The 15,487-nt window shown below is 42.1% G+C and overlaps 2 protein-coding genes across 2 annotated transcripts in view; both read left to right on the top strand.

Annotated features, from left to right (window-relative positions):
• The window catches only part of ttn.2 (titin, tandem duplicate 2), a 150,455-nt gene that overhangs the window by 13,859 nt on the left and 121,109 nt on the right, over positions 1-15,487 (top strand). Inside the window, exons 29-42 of the mRNA XM_084688466.1 lie at positions 100-360; positions 466-726; positions 819-1,082; positions 1,798-2,058; positions 2,223-2,483; positions 2,571-2,831; positions 2,925-3,066; positions 3,173-3,341; positions 3,423-3,654; positions 3,756-4,040; positions 4,126-4,251; positions 4,362-4,550; positions 4,730-5,104; positions 5,712-5,756. Of these exons, the coding sequence (XP_084544592.1) occupies positions 100-360; positions 466-726; positions 819-1,082; positions 1,798-2,058; positions 2,223-2,483; positions 2,571-2,831; positions 2,925-3,066; positions 3,173-3,341; positions 3,423-3,654; positions 3,756-4,040; positions 4,126-4,251; positions 4,362-4,550; positions 4,730-5,104; positions 5,712-5,756 (3,132 nt within the window). The remainder of the gene's footprint in view (positions 1-99; positions 361-465; positions 727-818; positions 1,083-1,797; positions 2,059-2,222; positions 2,484-2,570; positions 2,832-2,924; positions 3,067-3,172; positions 3,342-3,422; positions 3,655-3,755; positions 4,041-4,125; positions 4,252-4,361; positions 4,551-4,729; positions 5,105-5,711; positions 5,757-15,487) is intronic.
• On the top strand, positions 6,574-15,356 carry LOC146233982 (uncharacterized). The gene is made up of 2 exons (XM_084688434.1): positions 6,574-6,641; positions 6,781-15,356. Exon 2 carries the CDS (start codon positions 6,810-6,812, stop codon positions 14,178-14,180), a length of 7,371 nt encoding a protein of 2,456 aa, XP_084544560.1. The 5' UTR covers positions 6,574-6,641; positions 6,781-6,809; the 3' UTR covers positions 14,181-15,356.

The following is a 15,487-nucleotide window of genomic DNA, read 5'->3' as shown; positions in this document are numbered from 1 at the left end:
GTGATCAGTTGCCAATGTTTACCGAAACCTTCTTTAACTAATTCACTGGCAAAGGAAATAACATTTTAGTTTGTGTTCTAATATAACTTGTTCCAACAGAAATTCAAATTGTGAAGCACATGGAGGATAGAGTGTGCACCGAGACTCAGAATGTCACCTTTGAGGTTGAAGTTTCTCATCCTGGCATTGATGCTGTCTGGACCTTCAAGAAGCAGCCCCTCAAAGCTGGTGCAAAATACAAGATGGAGGCAAAGGGCAAGCGGTATGCCTTGACTGTCATTAATGTCATGAAGGATGAGGAGGGAGAATATACTTTCGCAGCTGGTGAAAAGACATCCAGCGCAAAGCTTACCGTGTCAGGTATGTGTCACTTTTGTGAAACACACAATTGTTTCACGCCCTTACATGTATTGTTTACTTTAATATCTCCATATGATTTAAATTATGCTCTTATCCTTTGACTAGGTGGAGCAATTAACAGGCCACTTCAGGATGTGACAGTAGCCGAATCACAGACAGCTGAGCTGGAGTGTGAGGTGGCCAATGCGAGCACCGAGGGCAAGTGGCTGAAGGATGGACAGCCTGTGGACTTTGGCGACAATATCAGGAGTGAAACACTTGGTGCTGTCAGGCGTCTTGTTATTGTCATAACCAGACCCCAGGATATCGGTGAATACACCTACCAGGTTGCCAATTCAAAGACAACCGCCAACCTCAGAGTTGAAGGTATGTACCACCTTCTGAGGCTGGATCTGAACTTGGTTTGAGGTTATTAATTTAAATAGATTTTTGTAAGCTAATGTCAATTTATTTAATAGCTGTGAAAATCAAGAAGACCCTGAAGAACCAGACTGTCACTGAGACACAGGAGGCAGTGTTCAGTCTGGAGCTGACCCATGAGAATGTGAAGGGCTCACAGTGGATCAAGAATGGCGTTGAACTCCGCACCAGTGACAAATATGAGGTTACTGCTGAAGGCATGGTCCACACCTTAAAAATCAAGAACTGCACAACTCACGATGAGTCGGTTTATGGATTCAAACTTGGAAAGCTGTCTGCTAGTGCCAGATTGAATGTTGAAAGTAAGTACACAAATGCTATTATTGTATGATGATTCAATCATGGAAGAAATATGTGTGGCTGCCTGCGGAAAACCGTCGAATGTCGCGGCCGCTCATTGTTGGCTATGAGCCATAAAAGATCGAAAATCGTTTTCTGTCAAAATTGAGATTTTTTTATGTTTTGTATAGTTAACACCCTAAACTTCATTGTAATGTACTAAAAGTATATGATTACTTATGAAAAACTGTTAATTTCAACGGTTTTTGGACATGTCAGCTAGCAAGAATTCCAAGCCATGTCAAATCAAATGCTCAGTTTGCCTGCTCTTTAGAGTGCTGCAGCAGCCCGAAACAACGGATCAATTAAGTCAGGCTGTTAAAAATAACTTGCTGAGAAGTTATTAATGTAGCCTATACTTAAACTGACATTTACATTCTCAACGTGATTACAAACAAAATGATTTCCTTTCCACATTCCGAAACAGAATTAGAATGGAATCTTTGAATGCAGTTTTCTCCCTTATCACGTTTTGACACAGGTCAACTTTTAAATGGTGTAACTTCAGTTGTGATAAAGATATCTGAGTGATTTAAACCGATTTGTATTCAGGATAATTTGTAGTTTTCAAATATGTATAATACCCAAAAGTCAAATTTTCACCATATGTAGGGTTTCCACAAGCCACCACATGTATTTTCATGCATTCTCTGACCCATTGCTCTCCTAACTACTCAGCCATTAAGATTGTGAAGAAGCCCAAGGATGTGACTTCACTGCTAGATGACACAGCCTCTTTTGAACTGAGTCTGTCCCACGATAACATTCCCGTGAAATGGATGTTCAACAACGTGGAGCTGAAATCAAGTGAAAAGTGCAAGATATTGTCTGAGAGGAAGGCTCACAAGCTGCTCATCCAGAATGTGAGCACTCACAACGCTGGAGAATACACTGCAGTGTTTGGCCATCTCCAGTGCAGCGCACATCTCCATGTTGAGGGTACGTATGAAAGACAAAATATGATTCTTATTTATATTATTCAGTTTGAATTACACATTTACAAGACTTAATTCAGCAAATAACTAGACCATACAACATCATATGTGTGGGTAATCTTTACTCCATTACCATGTTGAGAAATTGATTTATTGTGCTTTTTTCAGCTCTGCGTGTCACCAAACCACTGAAGAGTGTTGAAGTCCCAGAGACCCATGTGGCCACTTTTGAGTGTGAAGTTTCACATTTCAATGTCCCATCCACCTGGCTGAAAAACGGAGTTGAGATTGAAATGAGTGATAAATTCAGGATTGTGGTCCAGGGAAAACTTCACCAACTCAAGATCATGAATACCAGCAGACAAGACTCTGCAGAGTATACCTTTGTCTGTGGAAATGACAGGGTCTCTGCGACACTGACCGTTAGTGGTGAGCAAAACATTTGTCTTTATTCAATACATTTCAAATCATTTAGTGTACCGGTACATGTACAATAACTTAGTTCTTTGTCCATAGCTATTTTGATCACCTCCATGCTGAAAGACCTCAATGCCCAAGAGAGAGACACCATCACCTTTGAAGTAAATGTAAATTATGAGGACATCACTTACAAGTGGCTCAAGAATGGTATTGAGATTCGGTCAACAGACAAGTGCCAGACCCGTTCAAAACAGCTTACGCACTCCCTCACAGTCCGGAATGTTCATTTTGGCGATACTGGAGAGTATAAATTTGTTGCTGGCTCTGCAGCTACATCCGCAAACCTTTATGTTGAAGGTAAATAATGTTTTTAATATTTTTTTTTCCCCCAGTATCTAGATTATCCTGTGGATTACATAATCGCAAAACACCTTTGCATTTGTATTCCAGCTCGCGTGATTGAATTCACCAAGCATATTAAAGATATCAAGATAACAGAGAAGAAGAAGGCCATCTTTGAATGTGAAGTTTCTGAGCCCAACATCCAAGTGATGTGGATGAAAGACGGACAGGAGCTGGAAGTATCTGAGAGGTGCATACAGTTCATCTAATATATTCTCCATGAAATCATATAAGAAAGACATTTTGTTCAGCAGTACACAAATTCTTAATGTCTTCTGTGACTTCTAATATTGCAGATATAAAGTCTCCACTGAGAAGTTTCTGCACCGCTTGATGATCCAGACTGTCCGCATGACTGATGCTGGGGAGTATTCTGTGGTCGCTGGTTCAAGTGTGTCAAAGGGTCACCTGACTGTAGAGGGACGGGATGTCAGGATCTCAGAGCCAGCCGAGAAAGAAATCACTGTAAGCAATTATTTAAAAACGTTTCTGAATACCTCAAGACATTCCAATTTTGACTTATTAAAATATGACTTCCTTTTGCAGGTTGTTGAGAAACAACGAACAACGTTTGAGTTTGAAGTCAATGAGGATGATGTAGAAGGCCGTTGGCTTAGGAACGGTGTTGAGATCAAGTTTGAAGTTGAAGAGAGGTTCAGTTACGTTTCCATCAGAAAGGTCCACCGCATGACCATCACTGAAACCTTCCGAACGGATGCAGGGGAGTACACCTTCATCGCTGGGAAGAACAGGAGTGTAGTCACCCTCCATGTAAACAGTAAGTAGAGCTCAAATATTCAATAAAAAACTATTCAGTAGGTGAATTGTCTACCTTAAGTTCATTCTCATTGTAATCAAACCTTCCTTTGTTTAATTTAGTCCCTGAGCCACCAAAGATCATCCGACACATGCAGCCACTGTCTGTGGGGTCAGGCAAACCTGCTCGCTTTTCTGTAGAGGTGACTGGCATCCCACAGCCTCAAGTGTCTTGGTACAAGAACTCCCAAGCTCTCTCCGCTGGGTTCAAGTGCAAGTTCCTGCGTGAAGGAAATGAGCACACACTGCTACTGATTGAGGTGTTCCCAGAAGATGCAGCTGTCTACAACTGTGAGGTGAAGAATGATGCTGGCATGGTCACAAGCTCAGCTGCTCTTAACGTGGAAGGTAAACTGCGTCAGTTTTGCTCATGTGAAATATAGGAATCCTTGCAGAAATGTCAAGATCCAAAACATGTATTGTTTGTGTATAGTTTCAGAGGTGGTTTCCCCTGACACTGGAGCACCCATGACCCCTCCTGTGGTGGTGTCACCTATCAGCAATGCCTCTACCAAGGAAGGAGAGTCCGCCAGGTTCCAATGCTGTGTCTCTGGAGAAGGTACATGACCTTGGATTAACATATTATGTCAAAAACACAATGATGATGATGTGTTTACAAACTCACAAAGTAATTGGTTTGAACATGTACTAAAATGGCACCATTTCCAGATGTGAAGATCAGCTGGTTCTGTGGTGAGAAGGAGGTCAAACAGTCTGACTTCTTCAGGATGTCTCAGTTTGGTGACACCTGCCAACTAGAGATAGCCAAGGTCTATCCAGAGGATGAGGGGCAATACAGTTGTGTTGCCAGAAACTCCGCAGGAATGGTGTCTTGCTCCGCAACTTTGAAACTTGATGGTGAGTTTTATGTACTTTCTGTTTTTGATGGAACTATTTAATGTGTTTTCATGGGAAGAAAAAATAGTAATCAATTATAAGGTATTAGGTGTATAATTTCCAGGTTTATTTTCTTGTTTTTACAATGTGAACACAAGGACATACAATGCTAAAAAGCCAATGAACATGCTTCCTTTCAGGGAAAAGACACACTGTGGATAGCACATCTGCATCTCAGCAGCATGTCTCAACAAGCCTGACCAGTCTTAAGAAACCCCCTATTGGTCAAAAACCTACTTTCATTCATCCAATAGAGAGCTGTTCTGTGCCACATGGGGAAGTGGCTAGGTTTCATGCTTGTGTATCTGGCGTGCCTAAGACAGAGATAAGCTGGTTTCACAACCAGAAGCCAATCAGACCCACAACAAACACTGTCTTTCATTTTGATGAATTGACAAACACTGCCACCCTAATTATAGTTGACACTTTCTCTGAGCATGCCGGACAATACACTTGCAAAGCAACCAATAGTGCTGGAGCAGCTGTGTGCACAGCTACCCTTGAAGTAAACGAAGGTAACTTGATATTCAGCTGAAAATAGTTTGTGGTGGAAAATCACTCTGTAAATAATCTATTAATATTCACAAATACTTTCTCTTTCCTCAACCCAAGTCTTACATGACACCAACATATGTACAGCCTTTTTCTTGAACTAACCACAACTTCAGAGAAAAGGAGCACTATTAATCTGATGTCTCTTAAACTGCTGCAGGGGACTTTCTCCCCTTTCACTTTATTTTTCGTGTTACTTGTCCATCAGTTTCTGAACCCACTCTCTGTACATCCTGGTTGTTCCCCCCACAGGCAACTTTCTGGACTTTCTGCATGCTGTATACTGTCTCCACTCTCCTGCTCCTTGTCAACCCCTTTGTTGTGTTTATAATGCATCACTGCTTTTAATGTCATTTTTGTCATATGTGTCATCACAGTTGAAACATCATTGTGTAACCTAAGTTTTTGTTCTAGGTCTGTGTAGTCATTATGTCTTGTACAATATAAATACTAGTTGATGGGAGGGAAGTTAGTATTTGTTTGTTGTAATATACCATCAAAAGGCTAAACAATATGTCATGAACATTGTACCTGACAACTGACAGTAAATGTTTTTTTTCTCCTTATCAGTATCAAGGGAAGCGATTGAAGCCAAGATTGAGGAAGAAGTCAAAGGTAAGATAGCTTCATACTTATTTAAATGCCATGTTCTCCCTCCCCTCAGATGAATGTATCCCAGCATATTGTTTGTTAAATGGTTTCAGAATGTCGACACCGCATGTAAACTGATAATATCTGATAGAAATGTGTCATCTTCGTCATTTTCAGTTATTGACTATAATGTCCAATATATTGAGGTGCTTACAATAAGCACAGATAAAAAATGCTTGTTCTCAGATGTTTTGGGAAAATGGGGTTTGCATCTATCAATTGTATTTGTCCGCATGAAGGTTATCACTGGACTGTCTCCAAGAGAGGTGCAGGATGTATATCTTTTAAAGTTTCCAGCCAACAGGAAATTGATCTTTAAAAGATATGGAAATAGCCACATCTTTTAATTGCTTTTTAAATTTCTTGCATCTGGAAGTCCTTCCTCCTGCAAATAGTTCTTAGACTGGCTTGCAGATAGTGGTATGTGATTAATGTTGTTTGCTTTCAAAATAACATGATTATACATGTAAACTATATTAGTTCGAATAAACGCCTTCTCATACAATTCTAGAGCCTCTTTTACCACATTGACGTATTTGTATCATTGGAGAGCCATGTTTCTCATCAATGTTTGCATCATTTACCCCAAATACAAGGATTAGAAAGGGCGTTTATTCATCTGTCTGCAAGTCAGGTAAGAAATATTTTAGCATACATATACAGTAAGTCAACCAAAACCAAAAGGTTAAATCAAAAGCAGATCAGTTTATTTTGGATACCACATTTATGGTCTTTAAGAAATTTATGTTTTGAAGAAGTGTCCACAGAAGAAGGAACAAAACATCCAGCATTTGTCGTGTCAGAATCTTTAAAAAAGAATCAAGTCTTGCGTTTATTCGAACAAATATGGTGAGTGAAATTGTTTTTTATGGCTTTGTGACTTGCTGCATGTATTTAATATTACCATTAATATTCATTTCAAATATTTTATTTTGTTTTAAACAAAAGGGCATTTTATTTTAAAAAAGCTATCTCCTCTCTCTTTCAGAGTTATTTTTTAATGAGAAATCTCAATATATGGACAACAAGAGACAACTGAGGGGAGCCTTCTCCGACACTGAGGACTGCCTGGATCACGGTCTGGTCTCTGCCAACCGCTGCTCCAGTCGAACGTCCTCCATCAGCTCCTGGACTGAAAACATCAAACCTTCTTTTACCAAGAAACTCAAGTTCCAGTCTGTTCTTGAGGGGGACCCAGCAGCTTTCAAATGCAAACTGGTAGCATGCCCACCCCCAACAATCTTGTGGTTTCATAACAATAGGCAGATCCAGAAAGAGCGCCGTCGTAGAATATGCACTGACAGTAGAATGCACATGCACACAACAAGTTTGATCATTGATGGTATAAATGATAAAGACTCTGGCAGTTACAAAGTAATGGCAATTAACTCGGAGGGGTCCGCTGAATCCACAGCATCCCTTTTGGTTTCACTGAGGGAGGAACAGTCTGCTAATTATTTGAGTTTTGTGCGAAGATCAGCTCAAACTCACGAGAGTATTGACACAATGGTAGAGCAAAGAAAAGAGAGAAAATTTAGGGTAGATCTAAGATGTGTTGGTTCTCCATTTGATAAGATGTCTAAAGTCCATCAAGGTAGATCCAAATCTAAAGATTCCCTGGTAAGAACTGTCTACTTCAGGACAGCCTCACCCTCCAAAGCGCCAGAGCGTCAAACTCTGGAAACAGCTTCTGAGCGTGCCCGGTCTCCTCCTCCCATGTTTGAGAGGCCAGAGAGATTTAATGACCGACTCAGTGACATATACTGTGACAGGCGCACTGGGGCCAGGTTCAGTGACAAATTTAGTGACAGGTGCAGTGACAGATATAGTGAGAGGTTTAGTGACACAGAGAGTCTGCATGGCGAGGTCAAGGCCAAGCTCAGCATGCTACAAAAAGCTGTAAAAAAAAAGAAGAGGCTCTCTATCTCCACCATGTCATCTTCTGAATTTGATCTGGAGTCTGTGGCCAGCGAATCTGCATCCAGCTATACTGACTATGCTGATAGACAGAAGGTCAAGTCTACCTTAACTGACCTGCAGCGTATCAGAGCCTTTGAACAGGGAGATAGAAGGAACGATAGAGCAGAATTTCAAGGTCGTTTGGACAGAATGTCTGGATTGGCTGGACAAAGAGGAGAACTTTCAAGGCCTCGTCATGGGAGGCATTCATTTGAACCTCAGTCTAGAGCCAGGGCCATTCAGATATTAAAAGGTGAGGTGACAGAGAAAGAAAAAGGTGAAAGGTTCCCTGAAACACTTGGGGAAGAAGGTACCGTGGCTTACAGGGAAAACCAGAATGAGGCCGAGTTTAAAAAGAGAGACGAGGAGTTAGAAAACCTCAATCGGCAACATGGAGATCTGAAAACTAAGATGGGCGTGTCCTCTGAAATGGCATCTACTGAAAGTGTAAGCATCACCGCAGAACTGGAATCATCATTAGGTGCATCTCCAAGATCCAAGCCAAAGAGGACAGTAAAGGAAAGATTCCTTGGTGAGGCAATTGCACAAAAGGAAGAAGTGAGAGGTGATCAATTGGATGAACAATTAGAACACGATTGTTCAGCAGAGCCTCCCTTTGAGAAGACTTTGGATGAAGAACGGATGGAGGTTGAGGATAAACTCCTGGCGCTGCGCATTAGAAAATGGCAGAAGGGAATGCAGATGGAGCAAGAAGAGGAGTTTCAGCCGGAAGTGGATTTGCCCGAGTCAAAGGATTCACAGTTCATGCAACCTGAGGGTCATACTTATATCAAAGAGGTAGATAAGAAAACTACACAAGAAACAGAAGCTCCGTCATTCCATAAATCACCCCGATTAAAGGCCAAAGAGAAACATGTTGGTGACAGGAGAACTCGGGAGGAACATGAGCTTCATTTGTCCCGGGAGAATATTTGTGAGCTCAAGACAGAGGGTGAGCAGTTTGCAAGTGAGGAGGAGGCCCTGACTCAACGAATCATGAAATGGCAACAAGACGTCCTGACTGAACAGGTGGTTAATCCTGAATCTGAGTGGGTGGAGGAAGAATATTCATGCTATCATGGACAGAAAAGGATTGATTCAAAGAGTGGTGCAGAAGGGGTTGCCACAGAATCTACTGCACAGCCTGAGTCAGTGAGACAAAGAAAAACGTCCCCAGAGAAGACGGCAAAGGAAAAGTTCTTGACTCAGGATGTACCTTCTGAGAGCCTCGAGTGGGACCCTCATCAGCATATACCCACAGAGGGACGAGAAACCAGGCTACAGACTGACAGTGAGTACTTTGTGAGTGAGGAGGAAGCTATGGCTCAGCGTATCTTAAAGTGGCAACAGGATGTTCTCACTGAGCAAGAGGAGGTAGTGGAACTAGAGTCGAATTGGGCTGTGGCTGAAAATTCTGAACAATTACAACAACTACAAGAACAACAGCAATGCAAACCCGCTGATGTCAGCATGTCAAACAATCCCTCCTTTGCCCTTCCCCCTCCTCAGTTCAAGGATGGAAAGTCTTCACCTGGAAGAAAACCTTCACCCACACTTCATTCACCCATTCATCATTCACCTACCGGTCTAACCTCTAGAAACCAGAAAGTTCCCTCCTATGAACTGCCCTCACCTCAGAAAGAGAGTGCTCATGAATCGTCCAGTGAATCTTCACATGTGAGGAAACGTTCACCTACCAGTGGACCTTATGGTGTTAGTTTACCCCATGAAGACTCCTCTTATGATCTTCCATCTCCCCGTGAGTCCTCACCTGTCAGAAAACGGTCACCAAGTCATCGTGCCTTCCAGGACCTTACTGAAAGGAACAGGACTTTGGAGGAATGTTCTGTGTCAGCAGATCAAAGCAGTAGCAAATGGCAGCAATCCGAGATCACAGAGAGAGGGGCCATTGGCGGACCTGATGGGAGAGTTCCTGAGGATGTGATGGGTGTGAGGGCAGCTGAGGGGGTACATGAACGAACTGTACAGAAAGATGTCAGGGTAAAAGAAACTGAAAAGTCTCTGGGAGGGTCTGCACCTGTTATTGTTAGAGAAATGTCCTCTCTGAGAGTCAAAATAGGTGAGATGTCTGAATTCATATGTTATTTCCAGGGGGACCCACATCCAACAGTCACCTGGTTTAAAGATAACCAACCAATAGCTCATAACCCAGATTATGATATTCTAACTAAATCCAATGAGTCCAAGCTGACCATATACTATCCAACTAAAGAACAGGAAGGGAAATTTGACTGCATCATAACAAACACATTTGGAAAATCACTGTGCTCTGCCACACTGGCGATAATTGATGGGGATCAGCTGAGACAATTGCCAGTGGCCTCACAGGAAGTGATAGTCACAGAGGATATGACTGAGAAACACATGGAGAGGATGATTGATGAGGAGCTAGAATCCTTCATGGATGTTAATATGGGAGGCAAGTCCACCTTGCAGGTCCCGCGAGCAGTAGTGCACAAGCCTCAAACCTCAGACTCATCCTTGTACTCCTCACCGGTGGAGATCACAATCACTGCTCCCACACCCATCCCAGAGGCATTGGCTGACACCGGAGAACAATTTGAGCCTATTGACCAAGCTTTAGAGACTTCTACTGATGATGGGAGCTCTCAGGCTGTGAAACACAAATTTACCTTCTCTTATGATACAGTAGGTGAGGTTCCTCAGATGGCCAGTGAGATGAAGAATATCAGCTTCCCAGAAGGCCATTCAGCTGTGCTAGAATGCTCTTTGCGAGGAGAACCTTCCCCACAGATCACTTGGTATCATAATGATTCATGCTTGAACCAGATCCCTGGCAAGTACAGATTCGAGGAGCATGACAAAGGTTACAGATTATACATTGACAACTTCTCTTATGCTGATGCTGGAACGTATACATGTACTGCTACTAACCAGATGGGTGAAGTTGAGAGCATTTTGGAAGTGTCCTGCCAGGCTGAGGTGCCTGTGACTAAGTTAACAGATGAAATGGCAGTTGAGGGTGTACATGTCACACCACCCAGCAAACCTGTTGATTTGAAGCAGCCTCTTCTCAGTCATAGTGGTGATCTCACTGATCCCACAGCCTCACAGAACATCCCTAAGGCTGCTGGTCCCACTATTTCCCCAGAGAATGAGTCCAAAGTATCAAGACCAAAGCCAAGCTTTTCAAAAGAAGCCCCAATTATAACTGGTTGTGGCCTTCAAGCATCAGCTGCAGTAGTAAAAGTATCTCAGATCAAGCAGGCGTTTGAAGCTTCATCTTCATCAGTCACCGCCTCTCCTGAGGAGTCGAGAAAGACTGAGTCATATTTCCCTGAGGAGGAAATTCCTGAGGTAGCAATAGATCCTGATCAATATGAAGAGCTAGTGGCTAAAGATTTTGTGGAGGACATTACACTCTTACCCAATAAAGTAACTATTTCTGTAGAGAGCGGTGACACACGGATTCAGACAAAAGCAAAGCCAGTTTCCCCCAAGGTTCCTCAAGAACCCTTTCAGACTATATGTACACTGGAGAAAGATACTGAAAGGAGTGTGTTTTCAGACAAATATGAAGGTGGGAGTCCTTTGACCCATGGTGATATGAAACAATTTGTGTCTCTCTCAGAGGTGGGCGAGGGAAAGCAATCCCCACAGTTGGTTAGACCAGAGCCAGTACGGCCTGGTCAATCTAGTCACTCATCTGAAAGTGTGGAAACTGTTTCAGTGGATCAAAGTATTAAAGACAAGACCGTAAGGACATTTGACAGAACCAGCAGCTTTATTCCTTTTGAGAGAGTACCAATGGCTAAGTCTTCATCCAATGAAGTTGTTAAACCAAAGAGAATTTCAGATTCATTAAAAGCTCAAGACAATCAGGATTTAGAAACCATGTCTTCTACTGTAACATGTGATGTGACAGAGATAATTGGTGACAAATCCACTTCAGCACCTTCACAGAGTGGTGTTGGAGTAAGTGTGTGTGGGCTGCAGAGTGAAATCACAGAAGCCACAGAGGACATAGAATCACATTCTAAGGGTGATGAGGTGCCTTTGGAGTCAAAGCCAGTTTGTGTCAACCGGACAGTAGATGGTCCTCCGAAGTTTGCTCTTACTGATTCTGTCACAGAGCAAGTTCCCCAAGAGGCAAGTGTAACAGCCAGGCAGGATGTTGGAGTGATGGAAGCAACCATTCAGGATTCTGGAGTGATTGAAGCAGCCATTCAGGATGTTGCAGTGATTGAAGCAGCCATTCAGAATGCTGGAGTGATTGAAGCAGCCATTCAGGATGCTGGAGTGATTGAAGCAGCCAGTCAGGATGCTGTGGCAGCTGCAGCCAGTCAGGATGCTGGAGCGACTAAAGTAACCAGTCAGGATTCGGTTGTAGCAGCAGCCAATCGGGATGCCAAGGTCTTAGCAACAGCCAGACAGGGTGTAGAGGTGACAGCAACAGCCAGTCAGGGTGCTGCCGGTGTGAGCTTACTGGAAGTGGAGGAGGTGACTTTCAGTGCTGTTTACGACTATTACAACCCCCCAGCCGAGTGGGGCAGACCTCTGTCGCCAGAGTCTGAGATGTCCATTGAGATGGGTAGCACGTTCAGTGATGAAATAACAGAGGCTGAGCGGTTCTATACCCCAGCGTCATCCACTGAGATTTCACAGATTCACAAATCACCAGAATCTTTCCACACACCCAACATGGACAGTCCTGGTGGCTATACGACCCCCGCAGAGTATCCCTTCTATCCTGTTGAACCTAAAAGGCCCTCCATCGATTCCTTAGACTCCAGTGAGATGTTCTTCTCACCGGCTAAATTCCTCGGGTCTCCAGATGATGAGGGAATAGAGACGACCCCGCCTGCGTTTACTTTGGATGAGGGTAGCTTCTTGACAGAAGGCCATGGCTCTCTCGGCATAGGAACCCTTCAAGAGAAGGTGCAAGGAATCCCCCCTGCTTTTCTGAAACCTCTCATCAAAAAGAAAGTATTTGAAAACGACTCCTTATTCTTTTTTGCAGAGGTGTTTGGGTTGCCCTCTCCTGAGGTTAAATGGTTCCGGAATAAAAATCAGCTTGTCGCAGATGAAAGGATTAAAATTGAAAGAGATGGAGACAACATCACACTTGAAATTCTCAGTGTAACCAAGGCTGATCAAGGAGAGTATATCTGTGAAGCTATAAACTATGTTGGAGAGGCTAGAAGCGTTGCACTAGTTGTAGTTATTTCTCAGGAGGCCAGGTATATGCCGGCACCCCCAGCCGTCACCCACCAGCATGTGATAGAGTTTGATGTGGAGGAGGATGATTCTTCCAGGTCTCCATCCCCACAAGAGATCCTGCTAGAGGTGGAGCTTGATGAAAACGAAGTGAAAGAATTTGAAAGGCAGGTGAAAATAATCACCATCCCTGAATACGCAGCTGACAATAAAAGCATGATTATATCTCTGGACGTTCTTCCCAGTATGTATGAGGAGAGCGGCGTTGACTTTGTCACGCAGGAGAGCGATGATTTGAAAATAGCTTTTGAGGTGACTGAAATGCCCCCGCGCTTCATAAACCCCATCTGTGACATGGAGACTCCTGAGAGTACAACTGTCATGTTCGAGTGCTCTTTGATGGGGATTCCATCTCCCATAGTCTCATGGTTCAGAGGTAATAAAAAAATACCTCACGATGATAAGAAATACTTCCACTCATCTGATGGGGATAATCATTTCCTGAAGATCCGGAAAGTCACCACTCACGACAGTGGGGTGTACACCTGCAGAGCCATCAACATAGTTGGGGAGACTCTCTGCAGGGCTTCTCTGCTGGTGTTGAACCCTAAAGCCTTCTCAGGGAAGGCCAGAGGCAGGGAGTTGACTGCAGTGTCTTTAGGCAGTGCCAAAGTTCAGCCGCAGAAGTTTGACCTTGTTGTCGGGAATTCATTGTTCGATGGTGAGCAGGCTTCAGAGATAGAACTGGAGTTTGAGTTTGAACAAGAGGCTGATGAGTCTCAGAAGGCAGTAAGGCTTGTTGCCATGACAGACAATGAGATGAGTGAGCAAGGAGAAAAGTATGTCAGCATAAACTTTGATGTGTTTGCAGAACCCGCTAAAGACGATAAGATTGAATTTAAAGGCAAATCATCAGACATTTGTAGTTTTCAATTTCAAATTACTGAAACACCTCCAAAATGCATAATCCCCCTGACTAATGTGACAGCAGCATTAGGGACCCCTGTGATTCTCCAGTGTTTGGTTAGTGGGAAACCCCACCCAACAGCTGAATGGTACAAAGATGGTGACCCAGTGAAAGACACAAGGTACATGATTCAAGAAAAGGCATCTGGACATTTCAATCTGATTATAACTAACGTGAACCAGAGTGATGCTGGGGAATACAAGTGCCTTATCCAGAATCTTGCTGGGTGTACTGAAACAACTGCTTTATTGAAAGTGTTCTAATGGGGAAAAGATCATGGAAGCATGGATGTTTAGCCCCCCCAAAACTAGGAAAGTAACTTTTTAGAAGATCTGTACTATTTGTGCTAATATTCTTGATAAATGTGAACATTGTGTGATATTTCATGCAGACATATTTACTGGTTTATTTATTGTATGTTGTTAATTCTTCACACACGGAAGGGTCATTGTAGAAATGGGTTTCTCGTTTGGTAAATGACTGCAGTCTGGTTTCTATTAAATGTGTGCTTTACAGAGAAGTTTAAATGTTATACCATTTGCACTGTAGAATGCACTGACTATAAAAAGCACTGTATAACAACGTCCACAACAGATTGTATTAATATGAATTCTACATAGGGTGTACCGTAAAAATAATGTGGCCTGATCCATTTGAAACTGATCGCAGCCTTAACATAAATTACATTATATTAATAGCCTTAATCTAGCCTTAATCTGACCAACAGATGGGGGTGTAGTCTATAACACTACTAGATTAATTGATCTGACACAGCCATCTTCATATTTCTTAAAACTGTTTACAGATGCTTTAATATCAGTTCACTGTATATGCAAACTTTAGTCTCAGTCCTTCTCTCATCTCATTGTACCATAAAGGACATTCACATTAGTTTAGGATTTTGGTCTATCTTTCAAATTGATACTGCTATAGTGGCTAGGTAGAGGTGTTTAGTTAATAAATGTAATGGGAGAGTCACACTAAATTATATTTGTTGGAATGTTTTAGCATGAAAATGTCTTTAAAATAATTCAGTATTACTCAGTAATTAGCTTATCATGCTTGTCTTTGTTAAAGAGTTTGACATAGTTTATTTATTTTGTTCTGTATTTTGAATAAGGTAACCCAGATAAGAGTATGGTGAATTTAACTTAAAATTAGAATATAAATCTAAAATTAATCTGCGAAATTACCTTTTTGAAAATGCTATATATAAATGATGTGTTGTAAATATATGTGTCACTGTTAGGAGGAAGTTGCATAAAAAATGATTGGAGTAGTTTGATTATTGCACACAATTGTCAACACTCCATATTCACAAAGCAGATAAGAAAATGCCAATATTGGAATGAGAAAGCAATTCATGATTTATATGTACAGATTTCACTTCAGTTTGTCTCAAACAGTGTTTATATAACTGAATAAAAATGTAAATTAAACTTATGCATACTTTGTATATTTTATAATGCACATGCATTTACATGTTTAATATTACTTTCTTACAGCGGATTTTGAGAATAACAACAGCTCTGATCAACTCCGATAATTTTGTTACTGACATTCTTATAAA

Source organism: Hypomesus nipponensis, chromosome 23, assembly GCF_054491055.1.
Source record: "Hypomesus nipponensis isolate SF chromosome 23, ASM5449105v1, whole genome shotgun sequence".
Classification (NCBI taxonomy): domain Eukaryota; kingdom Metazoa; phylum Chordata; class Actinopteri; order Osmeriformes; family Osmeridae; genus Hypomesus; species Hypomesus nipponensis.
This window is presented reverse-complemented; position numbering and strand designations above follow the sequence as displayed.